Below are 26,271 nucleotides of genomic sequence, written 5' to 3'. Positions count from 1 at the left end.
TCTTAGACATTCTAACAATTCTTGTCGGGGGTAGATGCCACCTGTAAAACATCTTATACAAGTTATCTTTAAATGCTGTCGACATCGTCATTTTATAATTATACATCCACAATTTCTGCCAGTCATCTAGATCTATCCTATGACCAAAATTCCTCCCCCAAGCAATCATTGTCTCTTTAACCTGTTCTTCCTCTAACTTCACCTCTAGTAAGTATCCATACAGTTTCTTTATCAGGTTGTCATCTGGACCCGTTAAATCTCATCAAAACTCATTAGGTTATTATGAAAGCCTTCTGTTTTAACATCATTATCATATCTGGATTGTATTTACAAGTATGCAAACCAATTCATTGTTATACCCTCTGCCTCTAATTCTAATTTGGATTTTAACTCACCCTTTTCATTCAACAATTCATTATATCTAACAATATGTTCCTTTTTAAATGTTATTGAGTAAGAGAATGCCTCAATGGGTGAAATCTGCATTGGAATTTTAAAGAAGTGACTTTTCTTAATCTTTTCCCAATTTAATAACAACGTTTCTCTGACTATATGTCTTCTAAAATAGCCCTTTGATTTAGCTTGTCCATACCATAAAAAGGTGTGCCATCCCAACAACAAATCATGTCCTTCCAGAGTTAATAGTCTATTATTTTTAGGGTTATCCATTCTTTAATCCACATCATATTCGCTGCTTGATAATAGTTCCCAATTGGGTAGCCCAAAACCGCCTCTAACTCTCTTATCTTGTAATAATTTTATTTTTATCCTTGCTTTTTTCCCTTGCCAAATATACTTACAGCATTGCTTTATTCAGCTCCTCAAAGTACCCTCTGGTCAATTTAATAGGTATAGTCTGGAACAAATACAGAATTCTAGGTAATATATTCATCTTAATTGTTGATATTCTTCCCAACAAAGACAATTGTAGATGTTCCCACTTAGTCAAATCCGCCACAATCTGCTGTTTGAGTTTACCATAGTTATTTTCTTTTAAAGTGCTACACCTTGGAGTAAGATATATCCTCAAATATTTAACTTTATTTGCAATCTGCATCCCAGAATATTCTACCAACTCTTTTTTTTGCTTCATCAACATATTTTGATCAAAATTTTCATTTTGTCTCTATTAATTTTCAAGCCTGCCACTTTCCCACATTCATCAATTCTTTCTAGCAAACAAATTATAGATTCCAAAGGATCCTCAATAATAAAAACCGAATCATCAGCAAAAGCTTGAAGTTTGTATTCTTCCTTCTGGATTTTCACGCCTTTTATTCCCCTTTCCTCTCTAATATTTTTATTCAATACTTCCAAGGTCAACACAAACAGCAGCGGTGACAGTGGACAGCCTTGTCTTGAACCTTTTCCAATTTGAATCGCATCCATCAATTCACTGTTTATCATTATCTTAGCTGATTGTTTATAGTATATAGTTTCTATTGCTTTAATAAATCTTTCACCAAAGCCCATTTGCTTCAATTGTAGGAAGATAAAATGCCAATTAATGTTGTCAAATGCTTTTTGTGCGTCTAAAAAGATCAACGCCATCTGTTTTCGGGATGAGCCTCATAATATTCTAAAGTATCCAAGACTACTCTCATATTATTCCTAATTTGTCTTTTAGGCAGAAATCCATTTTGATCCGAATGTATAAATTCATTCAAATATCTTTTAAGGAAGGCATTTTTGTTGGTCTACAGATCAGACACATCACCAATGACAAGCAGTTCAGGGATCCGTTAATAGAGCCAGAGAAAATCACCTGGAAAGCATTCAAGGATGTAGTTGAGAATTTTCTTAGCAACTATAGAGCATCAAACTACATTCAGCTGGTTGACAGATTTCTTACAACATATAAGATTATGAAGCCTGTGAACCGCCCTGAGTCCTTCGGGAGATAGGGCGGTATATAAATATGATTAAATAAATAAATAAATAAATAAATAAGTGCAACATGTCACTGAAGATTCATTTTCTGCTTTCACACTTAGGCTTCTATCCTGAAAATCTATCAATGATGAATGTAGCAAAAGGTTTCACAAGCCATTGCTACAATGGAAAAATGGTATCAGGACAACTGGAATCCATCAATGCTGACTGACAACTGTTGGACATTGCCACAAGTTGCATCAGACACTGACTACTAATGAAAATCAGCAGCAATTTTTTTAGCCCTGTTGAACTCATGCAGCATATTGGAAACATTATGCAATTAAAGACATAATAATTAAAAGAGAACATAAAAATATTTCTCAAGATTCCTACGTGATACAGTCATTCTGAAATTATATTTGTGTTCCGTTTGAAGGGGTCTATCATTATCACCAAAAAAATTTCAGAAAGGAAAACTTCTGAAAAAAATTGTCCAGTAGAATCTATGTTTGGTTAATTTACCTTGTTTTGTTGAAGCACCTTTGCAAAATATCTTAATTTTTCCTGTGGAACAGGCAGAAAAATTGCTGCGGAATGAATCATTTTTGGATACAGAGCAGTCTCAGCGGGTCGCTCTCCAGCTTCGCAACGCTACACAAAACACTGAGAATTTCTTTGGCAGTGATGTCAAAGTGGCTTTTCAGCTTTTAGCTCAACTTCTGAAGCATGAAAGCAGCCAAGAAGGCTTTGGCTTGGCTGCTACCCAGGATGTTCACTTCACTGAGGTAAGCCCATCGGCTTAGGTTTATATGAAATAAAAATCTTGTGAGCAGCACACACCTTTTTAAGCAGGCAAGCAAGTTTGAGAACCAGAGTTTCTTTGATGATACCAGACGTTGATTTGATCTGATGATACTAGGTTGGTCACTCTTAACAGCATGGGAATATGTAGAGCACTACATGGCTTAGTGGAAGAGAAGTGGCAGATATTCTGTTGCATCTCTTAAGAAAGGGGTGTGAAACTCGTGTCGTCACATCATCGTCATGGGATGTATCATGACTTTTTTCCTCTTTGCTAAACTGGGGGTGGACGTGGCCAGTGCGTGTGAAATCTGGCCTGCAGGCCATGAGTTTGACACCCGTTTTAAGAGAAACAAATTATTTGGTGGTTTCACTCATAGCTTATGGGAAGAATAGATCTGTTTAGCTCAGCTGAGCATTGTGGAAGGAATGACAACTGGCAAATTAGGCTTCATCCTAAATGATTAAAATTTTATCTACAGGTATTTTAAATAGAAATAAAATCAATAAAAATAAATGCTACAGCATAATCTATATAAATCCAAAGGCCAAGTTAGTTCTCCAGCGAAGATTATTTTCTTAATAAATGTGGTTTGTTAAAAGGCACACACGTATTGTAAACAAATGTTTCCTGCGAGAAATACCAGCAATGAATATTCTTTTGCCATTGATTCCTGTAACTTTTTTGGTCTTCCTGGATACCAGTCTTTCCTCTTGAAGCAAGCTGTTACTTTAGATTTGTTATCAGAAGCTACTCCTAGCTGTCTCATATTCTTTTTTGTGTCCTACAGAATTTGCTTAAGGTAGGCAGTGCTTTACTGGACAACAGCAACAAGCATCATTGGGAACTGATCCAACAGACAGAAGGTGGCACAGCACAGCTGCTCAGACATTTTGAGGACTATGCAAGCATTCTGGCCCAGAACATGCGCAAGACATACTTGAACCCGTTTACCATCATCACACCCAACATTGGTGAGAGAATAATAATAATAAGGTCTACTAATTAGCAAAATAGCAGTTGCTCAATTCTATGCATTTTAGATAATTATACAGTTGAGTACATTGGTTCGCAAAATTCATGTCAAAATGTGTTGAGTACCAAATTTGATGAGTTTCAAAGCACTTGAGTACCTTGGTACTTGGTACTCAACTGCTTTGAAACTCATCAAATTTGATACTCAATGCATTTTGACATGAATTTTTTCCTCTAGTACTCATTATTTGTTTGGTACTCAATGCACAAGCTAGAACTTGTTGGTCTCGGCTGCCTTGTGACTCATTACATTATTTCTTATGGAAAAAATTGTTTGGTACTCATCGTTTTTGGTACTCATCTCTCCTCCAAGGACCAATTAAGGATGAATATCAAGGTACCACTGTACTTACAGTAGATTAATCTGCATGTGAATAACCATAATGATAAATGAAAGACTTGATTATTATTATTTAGTGTATGATGAAAACATGACAGAAGAGAAGTAAGCATATATACACAGTCCCATAATTATAGTAACACTTCTCTGGGGGTATGGCAGTGACCTCAAAACTGGATGTCCAATTTAGCTATCCAGGCAATCTCCCCTGGTGTTGCTTCAAGAAACCAAATAATGCATGTCGTGAACAATCTTGCACAATATGCATATCACTTTGCATATCAGCACCTCAATCCCAAGAAGGGGAATCTTTCCATTCCCATTAATACAGGGCAGAGGCATTTCTTTCAGAATCACAACCAGGTGCTTTGGTAGAGGGATCATTAATGGTCAAGCCACAAGTACCGGTAGGTACCTTGGACCATTCCTCCCAGGAAGTCTCGGGGTTAAACTGGAAAGATGTTAAGTGAGCAGCTGTTTTCCAAGCTGAGCAATGGGATTTCAATCAATTCAATGAAAGAGGTATTTGTGGTTATATACAGCTGAAGCACCTATGTGTGTTTTGTGGCAGGCTCCATCTTGGAAAAGATATTCTCTTGCAAATTTGGGAGTAAGAGGCTATTTCTCTTAAAATGATGCTTGCTACCAGTTTCTATAAGTCCTTATATTTGAATAATCAACAATAATTTGCTCTAAATGTTACCTTGATTAAGAAATTGTGGTAGAAATAAAAATTTATTTATCAAAAGGATTTAAATCAATTATTTAGCTAAATATCGAACATGATATTTTAAAACAGGCATTATAGCTCTTTTCTTATAATATCCCCATAAATGTCCAATAAATCCAAGACATGCTTAGAATGTTACCTGCAAATTAACGATAGGGAGCTGAAATGAGGTTTCTTAATTTTATTTAGTTTAATTACTGTCTAGAACAGGGGTGTCAAACTCGATTTCATTGAGGGCCACATAAGGGTTGTGTTTGACCTTGAGGGACTGGGGTGCGTGTGGCCAGGGTGGGCGTGGCCAGCTCAGTGTCACTCATATCGGGGGCACCTGTGGAGGCCCAAGCACTCTGCCAGCAAAAAGGGGCTCTCAAGCTCCATTTTCACTGGCAGAGGCACTGCGGGCCGGTCCTTTGCTGTTTCCAGGGTGGCCTTGTGGGCCAGATCTAAGCACCCAAGGGCCACATCTGGTCCTTGGGTGCTTAGATCTGGGCCCAAGGGCCACATTTGACAGCCCTGGTCTAGAATATGGGGCAGTGATTCCCCTCATTCCCCTCATTCAGAGTGATATTAGCATGGCTAAATGAACACAAGTGGGTTGTAAGTCCATGTTAGCCTTACTGTCAAACACAGCACCTCCAGGGATATCACTGGGTATACTGGTGTGGTGGCATTGTATAAAGTAACTTTGTGATTCCTCCACAAATTTATTTAACATAGTAATTAAGCAGCAGCAGCAACAACAAAATTATTAGTTATTGCGAGTGTCCTTCCCTGCTTTGTGCAAAAATATTTCATTATACCAATTGATGATAAGTGGGCATATTCTGGAAATAATGTTTTATTTTTTGCCATTACGAGATGATTTGAAAGTTAATGTGTTTGTCTGTTGCTTTGGTCTGGACATATAGTTAGGATTTATGACAGTATGTGGAGATAAATGAAAGGGACATAAATGCCCACTCAAGAACATCCAAGTCTGAATGAAAGAGTTATAAGTAAAAAATCCCACTGGACACTACTATTCAGTTGGCTTGATGCTTCATGCTTGTGTGTGTATATGTGGGTCTCTATCTATCTGTGTCTTACATTGGCAGTTATTTCAGTGGTGAGGTTAGAGAAAATGAACTTTGCTGGTGCCAAACTGCCCCACTATGAGACACTCCGTGGTGAGAAACCAGCTGACATAGAAACTACTGTCATCCTGCCTGAAAGTGTATTCAAGGCTCCAGAAGGCAAACGTGAGTTTTGGGCATGGGGGTGAAAATTCCTGGTATTGTAAAAGAGACAAAGAAGAGCAATCGATTGATACAATCCCTCTTTGGCAATACAACCAATTTTTTTTTTTTTACTGTCCAGGCTCTTTCATCTGGGGCATGAGCAGTAGAAGAAGCATTATCACGTATACATATCATTTATAATATCCTGACTATGTCAGAATGCACAAGGTTGAGCTGATTAGATCTTTTCTTTAACCAATTAGCCTTTTCCTGAAGTCTTATTATATGACACTTCCTAAACTCTTAAATGACTGGGTTTTATTCAGTAAGCTAAGCTGTAGAGTACTTACCAAATGTCACTGAATACAGCAGACCTGGCAATACACTAAAATAAATTACATTATGGCTTAGTGCAACGTGGAAACCCATCCATTCTATCCTTACCACCTTGTTTTCTGATGAATTAGCTGTTTGTGTTATGTAACAGACATAGATTTATTTTGAGGCTTTGTGGTTTTCTGGAATGCATTGGATGATCACTGCAAATCAGTACTGAATGCCATGATCAAGAGTAAAATGCACATGAAGAGGAATTCCTATTATCTATTATCTTCATAAAAAGCTATCGGTAGCTTTTTCCAACTGAAATGGAAAACAGAGATCAAAATAAAGAAGTCTTTTTAATATTTCATTTCCTCTTATACAGCATGTCAGTTCCAAAGAATTTTATTTTCTATGTGTGAGGGAATGGGAAGAGGATATCTTTGCCATGAAGGACAACTTCGGGCCCTGACAAATAGGAATATGGATGTTATCAAAATAATCAGTCTAAAAAGAAAAATAGTAGGACTAGCCCTGTAGATCAGAATGATGTAAGAAGTAATTTAATAGTGTCTTTGTTGGGCCAGGCAAGAAAGGGGCAAGACAAAAACAATTAAGTTGAAGTTTCAAGTAACAGGCAAGCCAGGAGAATTGAGATGGCTCTAGTATGCAGAAAGCTCCTAATCACTTGTTAGGGAAAATGGTGGTCTTATAGAAATAGGGAACATGTCATGATGGCTTAATGGTGATCTAATTATTTACTGAAATAAGTTCATAAAACATAGGCATAAACATAGACATAGAGTCATAGGGCTGGAAGGGACCTTGGAGATCTTCCAGTCCAACCCCAGGGCAGGAGACCTTATACCATCTTGAATAAATTGTTGTCCAATCTTTTCATGAAAAATCTCCACATCTCCTGAAAAACGTTAGCTTCTTTTTTGTTTCTACAAACAAGCAGACTACAAATATTGGAAATAAATAAATATTAATGAAAACCTTGTTTATCCTGTTGCTCTAGCAAAATAAAATGTGGCTCCATGTTTCATGTTCACTTTTCAGAATCTTCGGTGGCCAGTGCCAAGCATTTGCCAGGCACCAGTGAGGAAGAAGAACATGCCCTTATGACAAGACAGAAGAGACATCCAGATCTAAGTGAAGGCCAGGCCATTGCCAGTGTGATCATCTACCGCAACCTGGCAAGTCTGCTTCCAGAGCAGTATGACACAGATAAAAGGAGTCTAAGGTAACATCTGCATTGAACCTCAATGCACAGAAGTATTAGTAGGAGGGATAGAAATTTTTAAGATACTCAATGTTTGTCTTTTATTCCAATTCTTCTTTGGGGTTCTCCATGTTGTTTATTGAAAGGGTTGTTGAAACTCCCAACAGCTTCATGACTGTCTGATCCACAAAATGGTTGTTTTTATTTACCTGGCTGATTTTGTCTCGATTAAGAAGCTAAGCAGGGCATATTCTGGCTAGTATTTACTTGGATGAGGGACCACTAGAGAATCCCCAGACTGGGAAGTTGAAAAAATATCCCCTGAAGCAATTGCAAAGCTCCATCTGTACTGTTGCTTAAAAAAGAAGGATATCAATGTAATCATTAAATGTCCAAGAGCCAAGCTTGATTTGAAAGAGATTTTATTTTATTTTTTAAGACCTAGCAAATGTCTAAAAGCAGTAAATGGGGAGGGGTGTATATGATGGTAAGCAGAATTCAACTTTACAGAGGGGAAATAGTGATTTAAGTAAATACATTTTATTGATTTACAGGTTTAGGGTCCTGCCATTTGGCTATACTATAAGTTGATTAATCATCACGGCTGCTGTTTGTACTTACTTTGTGGATGTTTTTATTGTTTTAATGCTTTTTAATTGTTTTATAATTTTAGAATTGTAAGCCACTTGGCTAAGTTGAGCAGCTATAAAAATTGAATGATTGAATTGATGAATGTATGACTAAATAAATGCACTGATGTCACCACAGAGTCCCCAAGCGTCCTATCATCAACACCCCAGTGGTGAGCATCAGCATCCATGACAATGACGCATTGATGCAACGCGCCCTTGAGAAACCCATCACTGTGCAATTTCGGATGTTGGAAACTGAGGAGCGGACCAAGCCTATTTGTGTCTTCTGGAACCACTCCATCCTGTGAGATCTATTTCCCATACAAAATGGCTGGGACTGCCATATAACGAACAGGGAGGGAACAATAGATATTGGGAGAAGTGGGGCAGGAGTCCTCAGGCTGACAGTGCAATCTTGACTTTGCTGTTTTTCAGGGTCAGTGGGACTGGTGGCTGGTCAGCTAAAGGCTGTGAAGTTGTCTTCAGGAATGAAACTCATGTCAGCTGCCAGTGTAATCATATGACAAGTTTTGCTGTGCTGATGGACATTTCCCGCAGAGAGGTGAGAAAAATAAGGACACTACTTTGAGGATAGGAGAACAGGGCAAGGGAGAATTCTGAAGGGAGCATAACATAGTAGCAGAAGTTAGGTTTTGTCTCCTTAGGGATGATAGACTCATAGGGCTGAGAACACTCTTTGGGCGATCAAGTACGCCTCCTACTCACTGTTGGATCTCAAAACAAATAGTTATCTAGCCTCTGTTTGAACACATTTAATAAAGGGTAATAATTGATTCCACTGTCAAATTGCTCTTGCTTTTAGGCAGACCAAACAATAAGATGCATGGGTATCCATTAATAAATTCTCTGTTCCTCCCAGAATGGTGAGATTCTACCCCTGAAGACGATCACATATATCTCCATTGCTGTGACACTGGGCAGCCTCCTGCTTACTTTCCTCTTCCTGGCTGGATTGCGAACTCTGCGATCCAATCAACAAAGCATCCGCAAGAACCTAGTGATTGCGCTATTTTTTTCTGAACTCGTCTTCCTACTGGGCATCAACCAGGCTGATCTGCCAGTAAGTATCTGTATGGGTGGGAAAGAAAAAAAAACTCTGCTAAAAAGATTAAGCTCATAGTCATGAGTCACATCTACTAAGTATCAATATAATAATTACTATCTATTGCTAATGTACAGTCAGACAGACACCCCACTTCTTCTCAACAAACCACACAGGGTTATCTATTATCTATCCTTCTTTGTTTGGGTGCATTTGAGAGCCAAGAAAACTTCCTTAAATTAATAGCAGGAGGTCCTGGAAAATATCCTATCTGAATTCCGAATATACAGGGAAATAGTTCATTACATTTCAGGTTTTGTGTACATTTGGAACAGGTTTCTAATCCTGCTCTTTTGTCTCTTTCCATGATAGTTTGCCTGTACCGTCATTGCCATCCTGTTGCACTTTCTGTACATGTGTGCCTTTGCCTGGGCATTGTTAGAAGCATTGCATATTTACCGCATGTTGAGTGAAGTGCGAGACATCAACTATGGCCCGATGCGCTTCTATTATATGGTCGGATGGGGTGTGCCAGCATTCATCACAGGTGAGGCCTGCGCTAAACTTCATATAATCTGGCATACAGATTACATGGCCATTCATTCATTCATTCATTTCTTTGCTGGCCCTCTCATGCCCAATGACTCTGGGCGGCTTACAACATAAAAACATTAAAATAATCAATTATAACAAAGCAAAAAACAAAGCAGATAAAACCATGAACACAAGATGGCAAAGGAGGGAACTGGATGCATTGGGGAGGGGGAGGTTTAGAATTAGGTTTTAATTGGTCCACCACCTCCAATGTGAAGGTCTCCCTTTGGGAGAGCCATCTGGCAGGACCAGGTCTTAAGGCTCTTACAAAAAGTCAGGAGGGTGGGAGACAATCTCACCTCAGGGAGGAGGATGTCCCAGAGGGCAGGAAGGCTCTTCTGGATCCCACCAGTCGAAATTCTTTGGCTGAGGGGATCTGGAGTATGCGCCCTCTGTTGGCGTGGGTGGGCTGGGCCAGCCCCATCTGGGTGAGACTGTTCCTCAAGTAGTCTGGACCCATGCCATGCAGGGCTTTAAAGATGACAACCAAAACCTTAATTTGTTCTGTCATAGTTTGTTCAATTCCAACTTGCTGTCTAAGTGACAATCTTCTAGCTATAGAATAGATGAAACAATTAAGGAGTTATGTTTCCTCTTTATTGATTGTTTTGTTTGGTATTCTCCTTAGGACTTGCTGTGGGCCTGGATCCTGAAGGATATGGGAACCCAGACTTTTGTTGGCTCTCCATCTATGATACCCTGATTTGGAGCTTTGCTGGTCCCATTGCTTTTGCTGTTGCAGTGAGTAGAGAAGCAAAGGAATATGGGGAGGAAAGGCAAAAGACCCACATTTCACATTATCAGGAGAGCTCTCTGGTTCCATATGACTACTCCTGGTTTACCTGAAGTATAATTTATACAAGCATGATAAAAAAGAAAGGGTTTTTTTAGGATGGACATGGCAACTATTATTTTCACATAAGGGTTTAGTTTTATTTATCCAGCATGTCAAGGACTGCCTAGTTCTGCCATTTTATTTATCCATCTGAAACACTCTGAATAACTTGGAAAACAATCTTCTTGGTCAACTGACTGAAGATGGAAGGCTGAAAAGCATTGCCCAGAATTGTAGATCTTCCCTTGCTCCAGCAGGAACCTCAGATGATGGGTTACATGAATTTCCCAATCAGTCATACAATAGTTATAAAACTGAAGGGTCCTTGGTGCTCTCTGAGCTTTCTTACTTTCTTGCACACGTTTCATTACCCTAACTAGGTAACATCATCAGTGCTACTGCTAGTTATAAGACTCTTATAAAAAAAGAACTGACCTTTGCAAGAACCAGGAAAGGGGATTGCCAAGGAAGAGGGACTGATACAGTATTTAAAATATTTCAGGTTTGGAAGGAGGCACTATTAGCCAGAGAGAAATTAGTATTAAACTTTTCCCTCTTTCATTCTATAGATGAGTGTCTTCCTCTATGTCCTGGCCACCAAGGCCACTTGTGCGGCTCAACAGCAAGGTTTTGAGAAGAAGGGGACAGTGTGAGTCTGGCATTGTTCATGTACAACTACTCTTTTCAATGATTATGAGCATTTAACTATTCTTCCATGTCCCTGCATTGTGATTTCTACTTTTTTGCCTGTCCTCTGAGTTATCACCCTTGTTATTGTCTCCATCTTATCTCCCTAGTAAGTTGTGTTGTCTCTTGATTTCCATTTTCTGACTTAGCATTGATGTGTCCAAATAGTCAAAACTTCCAATACTTTTGTTGGAATTGTGGGATCAGTCCTATATAGGTGCAAAACTAGGTTGTATGGCAAAGTCAATGGAGGCCATGCCCCAGAGTCAGCCAAGAGAATCAAGAGCTTATTCATATTCTACCCATGAGACTTGGGGGTTGTTGTGTGGGAGAGCCCCCACTGACTGCGCTCTTTCTCTACTATAGCTCTGGTCTACGGTCGGGCTTCAGCTCTCTGCTGATCATGAGTGTCACCTGGCTGCTGGCTCTGCTATCCATCAACAGTGATGCCATCCTCTTCCACTATCTCTTTGTGGGCTTCAATTGCTTCCAGGTAATTTTGGTATCAGGACATAGCACAATAGCACACATTGGTAGGGAATCTCCCCAGGTCAGTCAACATTTGTTCAATAATATTGAGCTGTTATCAAGTCCCCCAATTCAATTTTGTTTTCACTATTTTCCCTTTTTTCCAAGAACTCATTTATCTCAATTTCATACAATAGAAATTGAAGAATCAGGCCAAAATTGATTTTTTTAGAATTTCATGTGGCTTTTTGAGTATGATTGACCTCTGTTTGGCAATTGTAGCAGGGGGCATGCAGATTTTATTGATCATGAGGCACATCAAGCGCTTTCCAATTAGGAAGGGAAGAAGAGCTAGTTTTTTCAGTGGGTTGGGATCTTTTAAAAGATGAAAGAGTTCTGGAAACATAACTGTAATGAGAAACATAAACAATTTATCAAATATTTGGACCACATGTTTTAGACCTTTGAAATAAATCAGTCCTTATATTCTTGAGCTCTTTGGCTCTCAAAATGATTGAGTCCTATGGAAAAGCAGGATTTCAATTTCCCTTAATATATATAGAAATAGGGGTGGTTTTTTTTAAACTTCCCTTTGTTGCTCCAAATACTTGGCTGTGTATAGATTTCAAATAGGTTCATACTTTACTGCTGGGTTAGAGATCTGATTCACTAAATAATTAGGAAATGATGATTTAAAATAGGATTTTGACCAAAACTATTGCTCTCTAAGTCATAATAAAAACATGCAAAAAGAACATTTTTCTTTTTTACAACTACTGTTATTTTCCCAAGGTAACATCTACTAGAGAAAGTCTTATTAATAAAAGCAGCAATTATTCTTGGTGTAGGAATAGGTAAACCCCAGTCAAATCTTAAAGAATTTAATACAACCTTTTGCAATTTCTAAGAAGAAAAAAATTACAGCTTATGAGTGGGAAGAAATATATGAAACAAAAATAGTAAAGACTGTGTAGGTTTGAAAATAGAAAACAAACCTGCAGATTAGGCTACTGGCTTTCCCTTACTATAATACTTTGGAAACCCAGCATGATACAATGATTAAATTGCTGGACCAGTACTAGGGGGGTCTAAGAACCCCTTTAGCATGGAAATGACTTTGGACTAGTCATTCTCTCTCTCAGCACAACCTGTCTCACAGCATTGCTATTGTGAAGATACAGTGAAGAGATCTCCATAGAGATCTTGGCTGCTTTGAGCTCTTGAAGGAAGAGCAAGATATAAGTCTAAGAAACAAATAAGCATTATGAAGCTTGGGAGCCATGAGGTTGTCATTCATTGCTTATTGCCCTCGTGGTTCCCATGTGACACCTCTCCTGCGCAGACTGTACTGGCTACCTGTGGCCTTCCGGGTGCACTTCAAGGTCTTGGTAACGATCTTTAAAGCGCTCCATGGCATAGGGCCGGGCTATTTACGGGACCGCCTGCTGCTACCGAATACCTCTCACCGACCCGTGCGCTGTCACAGAGAGGGACTCCTCAGGGTGCCGTCAGCTAGGCAGTGCCGTCTGGCGACACCCAGGGGAAGGGCCTTCTCTGTGGGGGCTCCCACCCTCTGGAACGAACTCCCCCCAGGACTTCGTCAACTTCCGGACCTCCGAACCTTCCGTCGCGAGCTTAAAACATATCTATTCATCTGCGCAGGACTGGATTAGATTTTAAATTTATATTGGTTTTAATGGGTTTTATTATTTATATTGTTTTTTAAAAATTCGGCCATGTAGAATAAGTTTTTAACTGTTATTTTATTCTGTATTTATATGTACTTTTTTACTTGCCTGTGAACCGCCCTGAGTCCCTAGGGAGATAGGGCGGTATACAAATGTGATAAATAAATAAATAAATAAATAAATAAATAAATAAATAAATAAATAAATAAATTCTCTCATTGTTCCATAGGGACCCTTAATCTTTCTCCTCTGTGTCATCTTATCTAAAGAAGTGAGGAAGGCTCTCAGATCTATTTGTGGAAAGAAGCACAGCACTGATCCTACACTCACTACCAAATCTACCTTGACAGCAGTGAGTATTTCAAGGCACTTTCTTTCCTGGGCTCACTGAGGGCCAATAATACCTTTGAGTATAAAACTATGGGTATTTTGTTGTAGGATTTGACACTGATCTTAAAAGGCAAAATAAACAAAACTTTGACCTGGAAGTGGCATTTTGCTCCAGTTCAGAATTTTAAGTCATATTCTGTCTCAAGAGATGACAGTGAAGCCACTGGCAATGAAGCAGATGTGCATATATTTTCGTTATTCCCTGCCTGATTCTCTTTCCAATAGTATTATGGAAGGCACACTGAAGCCAAATTATATACAATCTCCAGGTTTGACCGCCTGAGCACTCACATCTTTTCACAATCAACTGTCTCACTTAAAGCAGAGTCATTTCATGAAAACTGAGCTTCATCTCTGAATGTTGTGTTTCTTAGATCAGATGGCGTGCATCCTGCTTCCAGGTCATCTTTTGAACTTTTATATCCAGGTTATAACAGGAAAAAAAGATGGTCTGGTTTCTTGTAGCAAAGATGAGTTTTGGCAACAGAGTCCAAGGAACAACTAGTGAATGAATGCCTCGAATGAAAAGAAACACACTGAGCATTGAGAAAAGAGACCTAATATAAAAGAGAGGAATGGTCAAGTAGATGAGCAATGTTGGCACAGTGAAAGATATGAAGTCCAGAACGGAGAACTGTGCTAACAAAAAACACTTAGATCTTTAGTCTAATTGGTGAACACCCAAAAAAATATATATATTGAAGGGACTCATCAAGTTACCCCTTGCCTCTCTGCTGCTATTAATTCTCTCTCTCCCATATTATTCTGATCTCAACAGGCTTATATTTGCAACAATACCTACGTGGATGGGCAATTGTACCATACGCCATTTGGGGACTCCACTGGTTCCTTGCATAGCACTGTCCGCTCAGGCAAGAGTCAGCACAGCTACATCCCTTTTGTGCTCAGGTAATGCTAATGTAAAGAATGTATAACTCTTTCCTTACCCCATGGTACAGATCTTGTCTGTGTTGTGGAACCTTAAGGTAAATGTAAAGATTCCCCTCACACATATGTGCTAGTCGTTCCCAACTCTAGGGGGCGGTGCTCATCTCCAAGCCGTTTCCAAGCCGAAGAGCCAGCACTGTCCAAAGACGTCTCTGTGGTAATGTGGCCGGCATGAGTAAACACCAAAGGCACTCAGAATGCTGTTACCTTCCCACCAAAGGTGGTCCCTATTTTTCTACTTGCATTTTTTACGTGCTTTCAAACTGCTAGGTTGGAAGAAGCTGGGACAAGTTAACGGGAGCTCATCTCGTTACACGACACTAGGGATTCGAACCTCTGAACTCCCGACCTTTCGATTAAAGTGGAACCTTGGCAGCTACCATATTCTCTATTTTCTGTTCACAGGGAGGAGTCTGGCTTGAACAATAGCCAGGTACACATTGGGCCTGCAGATCCCAGTTCTTTGTTCTTGGAAGATAAGGATCAGAACAATGGTGAGAGGAAGAGAATTGGACAAGTTCTGGATAGAATTGTCTACCTCTCTGGGCTTATGAATTGCCTTCAATTGATAGTATGCCTTATAATTTGCTTCCTAAAGCTACAGTATAGTGTTTCTCATTTCCATGTAGTCCTTTTCTTGTTTTTTCCCCCTCTACTTGCTAATCACCTTCTTTAAATGCGCTATGATTTTGGACACCTATGGTGATTACATGGGAACAAACAAATTCACAATTCTTCCTCCTCATGTTTCTCAAAGTCCAGTCAAAGTTAAATATGTGCTAGGACTGAGGATGTAGTTGATCCATAAAGCTGCAGCTTAGTACATTTCATGTTATATATGTATTATATTTGTAAATCCCATAAAACTCAATGATATCTTCATGGAATTGCAGAACAATTTTTTTATTTGCTTTGTTGTGCTAAAACTGTTTTATTCTAAAAGAGAAAGGCAGATTAAAATGAGCATTGTCTTTGTTTGCATGCAGAAATGACAAGCTAGGCCATTATGATATGTGTCTGTGGGACTTTTTAGAGACGGATACTTGCCTTTTTCATAGACACTATCCCATTCCTTGTGAAATTGCTATTTTAGCCCTTCATAGTTAAAGAATCTGTATTTTATCTACAGAGCCATCTTGTGTAATAGATAAGGCAGGCAGCTGGCCCGTTGCCATTCAGTGAACTTAGTCAGTTACAATATAAAGAGGGGTTTGGGGTGGATACTACAGGTTAGAAAGGAGGCAAATTCATTGTGTGGGAAGATGTATTCCAAATACCTATAATTCTGATTTATTTGTTAAATTGTTGAGAGACTAAAAAAATTAGCCTGGGCTTTAGAAACTGATAGGACAAAAAGCTGCCACAGCCAATAAGATCACTCTTGTATAACCAGTTTGGTCTAGTGGTTAAGGCACCAGGCTAGAAAGCAAGAGATCGTGAGTTCTAGACCTGCCTTATGCATGAAAGCCAGCTGGTGACTTTGGGATAGTCACTCTCTCTTAGCCCAGCTGACCTCACAGAGTTACTGTTGAGGGGAAAATAAGAAGAGAAAGGTATATGCTAGCCACCTTGAGTTATTTGTAAAAAAAATAATAAAGGCAGGGTACAAATAAATGACCTTCAGTCAGCTTGATTCCTGGTGAACTGCTGGGATACAGGAACATCTTCTTGTAGCAGATACATGAACACAGGAAATTGAAAGAGATAATGTGCTGTGGGATTTTCCCTACTGCAGAATTGAATTGCTGAAATGCTGCATTTATACTGGTACAACTAAGTCTGTTTCAGTCATGATTTGGATAGCATCATGTAGACATGACAATCTTCACCTTTTCCTCCCCAGGCATACATTTGTTATGATTAATAACATAAGCAATCCTTATGATTTATATTGATATATTGACCATCAATTGTGTTGTAAATGTTGTACCTTGATGAACGTATCTTTTCTTTTATGTACTCTGAGAGCATATGCACCAAGACAAATTCCTTGTGTGTCCAATCACACTTGGGTAATAAAATTCTATTCTATTCTATTCTATTAGGTACAAGTGGGGAAAGCAGTAGCAATAGCAATACACTTAGACTTACAGTACTATACAATCTTTATTCTTCATAGTGCTTTACAGCACACTAAGCAGTTTACAGAGTCAGCATATTGCCCCCAACAATCTGGGTCCTCGTTTTATTGATTTCAGAAGGATGGAAGTCTGAGTTAAACTTGAGCTGGTCAGGATCAAACTGCTGGCAGTGAGCACAGTCAGTCTGCAATGTTGCATTCTAATCACTGTGCCACCACAACTCAAAAGTTAGAACCCAGTTGTTGTTTTTAATGGTGATTGTGTGTATTGTATTCTTAATTGAATTGAAGAAGTTCTAATAGTAAACATGGGAATAAGCTTTAGGTAGCATTTATATTCAAACATACATTTCATCACTGTGAGCCAAGAGACATTTTTGTCCCATCTTGAAACCATCTCAGATTGGATGATAATGCTACAGACCTCGTATCTTAAAATGTGTTTTGCAAGAGTTGAAAAAGAAACAAAAACTCTAAGAAGAAAACTCAGCATTGTTAGATTTGATGCTGCTTGAACATTTTGTTATCTTCACTCTGGTTTACTCCAAACTGACACATTCTGATGACTTTCTGGGTTTAGATTTGAACCTGGTTTTTCCCAGTCCTAATTGGACACTGTAGCCGCTACACAGATGGAACATTATAGACTGAGCTTGCACAAAAATGCATGTAGATGAGAACAATTTAATTGCATGCTATAATCCCCTGATTTGTGTAGATGGTTCTTAAATAACCGATTTGGACCATTAAGTACCTGGCATGAGAATCTGGTATGAGCTGAGACCGGAAAACAGGTGAGTGAAGAATGGATGCACTATTAATGCAGTCTGATTATTATTTGCCTCTCTCCCTGCACTTTTTGGGCACAGAACGTGATACTGATTCAGACAGTGACCTTTCCATGGAAGATGACCAGAGTGGTTCCTTTGCTTCCACCCATTCCTCTGACAGTGAAGAGGACGAAGAATTTCCCAAGGAACCCTGCTGGGAGAACTTACTGTGTCCTAACAATGAGAAGCTGCCAGCACTCAGCACTCCGAAGGGTAATGCTAGACATGGGCAACTCCAGGAATATGTCACTAAAACTGGAGGAAGGGATGGAGCCAACACTAGATCAGACTTTATCAAACATTGAAATCTACAACCATCTTCTCCTTTCTCAGTAGATAACATCTCTGGACCTGGAAAACCTTATTGGCCGGGTGACTTTGTAACCACTGCCAGTGAGAGCGATGGCCACCCTGGCTCAGAGTCGCTGCGGGTAGAACCAATGGGTAAGAATGACCGGCTGGGACTGACAGAGGAGTTGGCCAGAGAGAATGGAGAGGGCATCTTGGGCTCACTGCCTCATCCCACTGCTCAGCCCCAGAAAGGTAAAAAATTAGATTCTGGGAACTGTAACACCGACTGGTCTGTTTTACCCTAGCAATTTCCTCTTGAATTGCACTAAATACCAAGTTGCATTATGCAATTGCTCTTATTATTCAGGAGTGAATTCAGCATCTTAAGTCTCTCAGACCAGATAAATATGGATTAGTTGTATGTGAATTGTGGGAATTAATAGAAATAATTTCTTGCCACTCTGTATGACTGGAAGCAAACCAAAAAAATGTAAAAATGTTTTGCAAATAAGTATTTTCTCTGGAGTGCAGAATGTAGCTTTATAGGGCATGGCCTTTTAATAATCTTTTAATCAACGAATCTAATTGTGTGTCATTCTTTGATATTCATCCTGGATGAACTAGAAATAAGATTGGGCCTATAGAAAGCATTGTTCCTCCATCATTTAAATGCCTTTTGGAATCCTTTACAGACAGCATAAGCAGTTAATAATGAAAGAAAAGAGCTCAATTACCAATAAATACAGTATATTAAATTTAAGCATCACAGTAATTCATTCATAGAATGTAAACTGCAGTGCCTATTGATACATATTAAGGGATACAATATTAGTTATGATTAACTTTTTCTGTTAATAAAACTAGCTCTCTTTAGGCAGAAATAATGTGTCATTGCAGCCTTTGGTGAGAAAGCTCCACAATACTAATTTATAAGAGTTTATATACATTATATAGATAAGCTGGCAATGGCAATTCTTGTAAAGTTAAAGACTGAACTGGAATGAACATTCTCCAAATTACCAGCTTAGAAATGAGACAAAAAGAAATATCTGATTTCTTTTAAGATCTTGCTACCAGATAAAACCATGGTATGCGATAATATGATGAAGAAAATACATAAAACCAGATAGCCTTTAGTCATTAATTTCAAGACCATTTTAATTTACCGAGAGGATTGGATTCTGGTGCCTTTAAGGTTTGGAGATGAAAATGGGAAACAGCTCTGCTTTTTGTTTTTTTACAAGTAGAACAGGGGTGCTTAGATCTGGCCAGCAGGGCCATCCTGGAAACAGTGGGGGACTGGCTCACGATGCCTCTGCCAGAGAAACAGGCTCCCAAGCTGTGTTTCCAGCTGCGATGGCCTCCTGCAACCCTCTGCCAGTGAAAATGGAGCTCGGGAGGACCGTGTGTGGCCCTCCCAAGCTCCGTTTTCCCTGGCAGAGGGTTTCAGGAGGAAATCACAGCCGGAATCGGAGCTTGGGAGCCTGTTTTCGCTGGCAGAGCACTTGGGTTGCCACAAGCGCCCCCGACGAGTGACATTGAGTAGGCCACGCCCACTCTGTCACACCCATACTGACCCCCTCAATGGAGTTGAGTTTGACACCCCTGAATCATGGAGCCCACACCTCTATCCATAAAGACAAGTAGTCATATCCTTTAGCCTTGGTTTCCTGACTGTAGCAAGAATGGTGTGTTTTTTCTTTGACTCTGAATCTTCTGCCCTCAGGCATTTTAAAGAAAAAATACCTGCCACCCATCAGTGAGAAGAGCAGCATCCAGCGCATCCATAACAAGCTGTCCAGCTGCCGCTCAGGGATGGTATCATTGCATGGTTCTTCGGGGAGCGATGGCAGCCGTGGGGGTGGGGTACCACGACCCCGACAGACCCTACAGGAGCAGCTCAATGGCCTTACACCTATCACCATGAGCATAAAGACTGGCACAGTGGATGAGGACTCTTCAGGCTCCGAGTGAGTATGGCTGAGCCTTCTTCTTGCTCGCCTGTCCTTGGTGGTTTGCGTGTGACAACCTGCTGCCTCTGTGAAGCCTCTTGTCCACACGCCAGATCTGGTGCTTCCGATCTTTCGGGCTGATATTTTGTTATATTTCATAGTTGCCCCCACCTTTATTCCCAGGCTGTGCCTTTAAGAACAATGTCTATCTACTTACAATTCCCTAGATTCTTCCTGATGTTTGTGTTATAAAAATCCTTTTAAGATTTCACTGACTTTGAGGGGGACGGTTCCCATTCTTGGAGAATATATTCCTCTGACTTTGGGCCCAGACTATAACCCCTTAGCTCCATCTGGATGCAGCTCAGAATTTGAAAGGCAGGATGCAGCCATCTCCTTCTTAGGTGGGAAAGGGTTTTTTTTTAAGCCCAGGGTTACCCTGTAGCTTGCCCAAGGGGCAGAGGAGCATGTCAGGATTAAAGTCCCTGAGAAATACTGAGCTGCTCCTGTGAGATGCTGTGGGACTCAGCCCACCTACCATCTTCAGGAATGTGATGGGGGAATTGGGGGATGCTCTCCTGTTCTAACTTCTTCCTGAGCTCTCTTGCACTAACCCCCTTCTCCTCCTCCTCTCCTCCCTTCTCTGTTTCTTGTTCTCTCACCTCTCGCTTCAATCGCCCAGATTTCTGTTTTTTAATTTCCTCCATTAACACACGAGCCCCAGGGGGGGTGCTTTGCTCAAACCTGCTCATGACCACACTCATGTGTTTGTGTTCCCCCTGTCCTGTCTCGCTTTGTGTTTGATCACTGAGCAGGAGCGATGAAACCTCAATCTGATGTCGCATGCACCAGACTCTCTCTATCTCTCACACACGTTTGGCCAGTCTGGGAGCCAGGATTGCTCTCAAACCACAGCGAGGAATGTTGTCTCCGTCAACCCGGCCTGGCCCAGGGAGCTGGACCCACTTGTATGTAGTGCCAAATGAAAAGTGACCTGCCCCCCCCCACCCCCCGGGGGGAACAGCAGGTTCCAGGAGGCGGACCTTGTCGAACAGATGCACTTTGGATCATTCTAAAATGGACTGAAAGAACATAAACTTAACCACCTCCACGTCTTCAGGGATTTTCATGCTTTGTTGCCCAGTCTGGAAGTGCTGCGTGTCTGGAATATATATATTTTTTTCTTTATCAAAATTGGTCTGGGGGAGCCTCAGCAGCCACCATGTGGACATGTATTACTGTGCAGATGTTTTCATTGAATATTTGACGATGGGGTGGAGCTAGGGGCCAGTGTGCTTGAAGATGGCTGCAACTAGGAGCCACCAAGAACTGTTCGTTTTGACTTGAGTAACAAACCAGGATCAGCCCAGTTTTGGAGGACACCATCCTGGGCTTCTCCTAGGAGGGAGGGAAATAGCACCTTTTAAATGGAAGCTGGAGGTGTAGTAGACCTGGCTGTGCAGAGGACACGTGTGCTCGACATTCCTTAAGAACCACAGCTGGCTTTGCATTGAATCTGAAGGGCACAACCCAGAGCCTCCCTCTGCAATATATGTGTGTCCACCAGCCATGGTCTTGCTTTTCTTCTGATCCAGCAGCGTGCATCTAAACACACCTTCCAAGGTGCATATTTAATCCAGGGTGCACTTCAAACCTGGGCTCTCTGGCACGCACAGAAAATGGGAATCTGACATCTTGGTTTTGCCATACTAAGCAATTATAGAATAGGAAAGAAATTCGTCATCCAAATAGCTTTTCCAGAATGCTGTATAAGTACATTGCTGTTCTGCAGGGCAGCACTAGTTCCACCTGCATTTTCTGGCCTAAAGAACGTTTTTTTAAAAAATGTTGAAAATAGTAGGTTTGTTCCAGACCTACTAGCCATTTCCCCAGGATGTTCATCGCCATCACGCTGCCTCCATTCATGGACTGTACAGATTAGCGTCAGCTGTGGATCTTGTTCTTCTCTGGCAAGTTGCTTACTCCAGCCTTGGTGCTTCAGATTGCAGTGGGATCAGGGACACAGGACCGGCATATCCACTGGCATCAATGGAAACGTTCCTCCTTGGATCACAGTTACTTTCAAACGGCTTTGTTTGACAGCCACTTCTCCAAGCTCAGCTCACCATTCCAGTAACTTGGCCCCATCAGAATGCTCCAAGAGGCAGCCCGTAAGGTGTTGAGCACCACGGGTGTGGCCTGCTGAGCCATCAGTCCATGCTGCAATTATTTTCGTAGAAAATGACAAAAAGAAAAAAGTCCCACCTCCCGCTCCTCCCAGCCAGTCAGCACGTGTCTCCCTGTTGCTACTGTGGCTGGAGCAGGAATGCTGCCTTGATGTCTCCCAAAAGCGCCTGGCTCTCATGCCAACAGGTTGCTGCCTTTCTGCCTCAGAAGCCTTCATTTTTTTCTACACTCTGCCAAGTCCTGATGCCTGCTCATAATGGGGATTTTCATGTTGGTCCTTTTGGAAAGTACTTTTTTTATAACGACGTTCACCGGGAAAGAGACTTTTCTGCTAAGGGAGAGCGGGAAGAGGGGGACAGCTTGGGGAGGGTGAAGGCACTGTTAGTTTGACGTGTTTTGATTTTTGTTTTTCATTTGACCATTGCTGAAGGATGTTCTAATTTAAATAATTGAAAAGCCCTTGGGGGTCATGCTTTATAGCAATGTTATATCTTGTTAGCTGGGTGCAGAATCTGATGCCCTTTATTGACCAAGCCAAGGTTTGCACAATATGAGGTTAATTGGGACTTGACTGTTGTCATGGCCTGGCTTGTCAAAGAAAGGAGTTCTGAAAATGAGGCTTTTCTTTTCAACACCTCCAGTAATATTGTCCATTACTGTTTAGCTTTTTGTGGCCTCTGTGCTTGCCAATTCCAAAACCTTTCTTGGAATGTTTTGACACATAGAATGTGATTCTCTGAAATCTGTTTAAGGTCAACTTGGCATGGCAGTGGCATCTACAGAGCTAAGTAGATCTACGACATGACCAAATCGCCACGGGATAATTTGCCATGGCCAACTCACCAAGGGACAATTCGCTGCGGGACAAGAGTTACACTAATATCGAAGAAATGGTGGAATAGAATCATTAAAGAAAGGATGCCCAAGGAGGGACAAAATGAAATGTGAATGACGAAACTTAAAATATTTTTTTTTATTATTTTAAATAATTAAATTGAACTGTTGAATGGTCCTGCAGTGAGTTGGCCATGACGAGTTGACCATGGCAAGTTGGCCATGGCAAGTTGGCTGTGGTGAGTTGTCCATTCCAATAGGTCACAGGGGATGAAGACCAGCCTCTTCAGTGTATGATCTACTACTGTGTTATTTCCATTGAGTGTTCCTTCTGAACCATTTGACTTTAGATAGTTAAGTGAAAGGAGACACAACTGCCACCCCACCCCAATCCCAAAAAAGTCTGTACAAAAGAAGAGCCATTTGCCCAAGCTCCACCTGGAGCCTGTATTGCTGTTGCCTTCAACACAATTTTGGTCAATTCCTGCTGCTCATCCTGAAGCAAACTGGAGATACCTATGGAAATAAAATTCAGCTAGGCAGGAACCACTTTGGCTTCCTAATATATGGCTTGTTGCAGTTATTGCAGCAAGAAGGAATATTTAAACCCAGAGGACTTCCCATGTTGCCCTGGAAGCGTTTTCCCTCATGACTTGACTCATAGGTGAAGGCAAAATGGTAAGTGATGCTTCCAAATGCAGGCAATGGGACACACTTTTGGCTATCCTGTATCTATAATGGCTTTCCTCAGCCCTCTCCTGTTCAAATGTGTCTGCGGTACAAGTCCCATTATCCAGAACCAGTATGATCTATTAGTCATGCAAATTAGGGTTGTTGAATGTAGTCGCAATGTATCTGAAAGGCATTGACTGGGGAAGGCTAACTTGAAATGCAAAGATACTAGAGTAAGCAGATCAGACAAAAAAGTCACTAGGACAGAAGGCCTTTCTAGGTATCCCCGACCCAGATGATAAAAGCTGGGAATTATTAGCTGTATTTGGAGGACTACACATGTCTTACTCCTAGACAAGGAGAGGCAAACCAAATAGGCTCCCTTTCAAATTGCCACCTATTAAGGTAGAGGCTAGTTTATTCCTGAATGTCTTTATTTTGTTTTGGTATGCTGAACAAAGGTTGGAAGGAAAGATCAATGGCTACTCTACGGTGTCTTCCATAAAGCCCCATTCCTTCATAAAAACATGACAATTATATTCTTCTCCAAGCAACGTTGCATTATATTTTATGTCAGGGCTCCATTAAGGCAGCTATCAAACAAATGAAGCCTTGGGAATTTTTCCTTATTGGAAACATCTTCACTTACCTACATTTTGGCTTCTCTGAAACCATTCAAAGTATTAGATTTCTACCAGACAAAAGCACTGGTTACCTGCTCCATCACCCCAGTCCCAAGTACCTCTAAATGCTGAGTTTTTAGACTGTACGTCAAATGCACAAACTAGCCTACAATAACTTCCTATGCAAAATCTTTCTTATATGGCAAATCCATTAATTGAAACAAACTTGAAAGCAGTGGTAGTAAAGGATTCAAACTAAGCTCTCTACAGCAGCAGTGACTTCCAGGGAAAAGAGTTGATCCACCTGTTCCTGTGCCAGGTTGGACGGAATTGGAGGGGAAAGGTGTGCCACTCCATTCATGACCAAGGAAGTGTTAAACCTTAACTGTATTAAAGACTGAGAAACTGTCTTGTATGGAGAGCTTGATGTGAAGAGTTCAGCTTCTGCTTCATCACTGCAGCCAATTAATTTTTTAGTGTCCCTCTGCTGTCTATAAAGAGCTAATTAGCTGTTTTAACTGTGGAAAGGATGTATTTGACATGTCTGCTTTTTAATTTATTATTTTTTAAAGATGTATATGCATATATTTACAACTGAGCACACCTTTCATTTCCTAGGCAATAAATCGCCACCGCCATTGTCCAGATCTAAACATATGCCATTGTAGGTTCAAGGTTCTTGTCTTCTAGTACGAATTCCCATTGATCCAATCCATTCTTTTTCTCTTAACTAGCTAGTAAAGTCATTTCCAGCAGAACTCAGCTACAGCCATGTACAGTTGTTTCCATAGTCTTGAGTAGCTGTGATGCATGCAGAAATTCAAGAAATAAATGCTTTTATGTCACAGCCTCATCTACTGAATTGGAAATGGTAGTCTTTGAATTTCTGCTTGACAAGCAGCTGTTGAAGTTGGTGGAATGGTGCCAAGGAAACAAACCTTACTTTTCCTTAAAAAGCCCAGTTTGGTCAGAGAGGAAAGCACAGGGAAAAGTTCTGATGATTTAATTTTTTGGGAGGAACAAACTGTTTTCTTAAAACTTGGTGGGTTACAGGCTTTTCCTTTGGTTTAGATATCTCAAGTGTATAGGAAGGGTTCTTTATGTAAATATAACAGAGTTCACCCCTTTTCCTAAATAATAAAACCATAGTTCCGTGTGGGTGGCTCCATTTCAGTGCTTTGTCTATCTTTACTAGAAAATGGAGTAGGGAAAGGGAAGACCAAGAACCTGAATTCAATAGAAAGAGTTGAAGCTATTAAGTTTCCTTGCTACTGGGCAGAGGCATTGTGAAGGAGAATCTAGATTTCTTCTCTTCCAAATATATAGAGAAATGACCCCCAGTTCTTCTGACAATGATTTATCGATTATGAGAAACCCTTAGTCTTTGCAGAAACATGATGGTTCATTGCAGGTTTTGTAATTCATTCAGTTTTTGTCTGCTTGTGCTGAACAAATGTACATGCATTATCTATCTATCTGGATACATTGCATTAACAGCATCAAAATGGGACAAAAGACAAGCTTCTGTTACTGAAAAGGAATTGCAGTACTGGTTCTCTTATCCCTGAATGAGCACTGATCACCAAGAGGTAATAATAGAATTACTCGAGGAATTGGTTTTGCTACAAGTCATTATACAGATGTGTGTTTTTATTAGAAAGGCATATATTTTTTCAGACATTAGAAACGATCAAAACAACATACATGAATATAATGGCAGAATTAATACTGCATTTTGTCACAGCATTTGTTCCTTCAATCTTGTGCAAGACATAAGGATTAACTTCACTGTTGCAACGCCTTAAGCTGCAAAGAATTCATCTTCCATCCCTTAGGACCTGCTGGAGGAAGAATTTCCATATATATCCAGGAATCACTCCACAGTCTTTGAATAGTGTCCTGTCGCTATATTGTCTTGAAATCATTAGTATCGCGGTGCTTAACACATTATT

General features: G+C 40.4%; 1 protein-coding gene across 5 annotated transcripts in view; it reads left to right on the top strand.

Annotated features, from left to right (window-relative positions):
* CELSR2 (cadherin EGF LAG seven-pass G-type receptor 2) overlaps nt 1-26,271 on the top strand; it is a 135,590-nt gene that overhangs the window by 97,587 nt on the left and 11,732 nt on the right. The window contains exons 18-35 of one of the 5 annotated variants that reach the window (XM_058176261.1): nt 2,451-2,660; nt 3,468-3,651; nt 5,877-6,020; nt 7,383-7,566; nt 8,314-8,481; nt 8,613-8,739; nt 9,058-9,258; nt 9,613-9,787; nt 10,463-10,575; nt 11,239-11,318; nt 11,723-11,849; nt 13,742-13,864; nt 14,681-14,811; nt 15,256-15,344; nt 17,800-17,973; nt 18,094-18,303; nt 19,778-20,021; nt 20,819-26,047. In XM_058176261.1, coding sequence (XP_058032244.1) covers nt 2,451-2,660; nt 3,468-3,651; nt 5,877-6,020; nt 7,383-7,566; nt 8,314-8,481; nt 8,613-8,739; nt 9,058-9,258; nt 9,613-9,787; nt 10,463-10,575; nt 11,239-11,318; nt 11,723-11,849; nt 13,742-13,864; nt 14,681-14,811; nt 15,256-15,344; nt 17,800-17,973; nt 18,094-18,303; nt 19,778-20,021; nt 20,819-20,840 — 2,706 coding nt within the window. In that variant the 3' untranslated portion in view covers nt 20,841-26,047. Of the gene's footprint in view, nt 1-2,450; nt 2,661-3,467; nt 3,652-5,876; nt 6,021-7,382; nt 7,567-8,313; nt 8,482-8,612; nt 8,740-9,057; nt 9,259-9,612; nt 9,788-10,462; nt 10,576-11,238; nt 11,319-11,722; nt 11,850-13,741; nt 13,865-14,680; nt 14,812-15,255; nt 15,345-17,799; nt 17,974-18,093; nt 18,304-19,777; nt 20,022-20,818; nt 26,048-26,271 lie in introns of those variants that run through there. The other 4 variants (XM_058176260.1, XM_058176258.1, XM_058176259.1 and 1 more) reach the window with 4 other exon arrangements.

Source organism: Ahaetulla prasina, chromosome 3, assembly GCF_028640845.1.
Source record: "Ahaetulla prasina isolate Xishuangbanna chromosome 3, ASM2864084v1, whole genome shotgun sequence".
NCBI lineage: Eukaryota > Metazoa > Chordata > Lepidosauria > Squamata > Colubridae > Ahaetulla > Ahaetulla prasina.
Note: the sequence above shows the minus strand (reverse complement) of the source record. Positions and strands in the feature narration are given on the sequence as shown.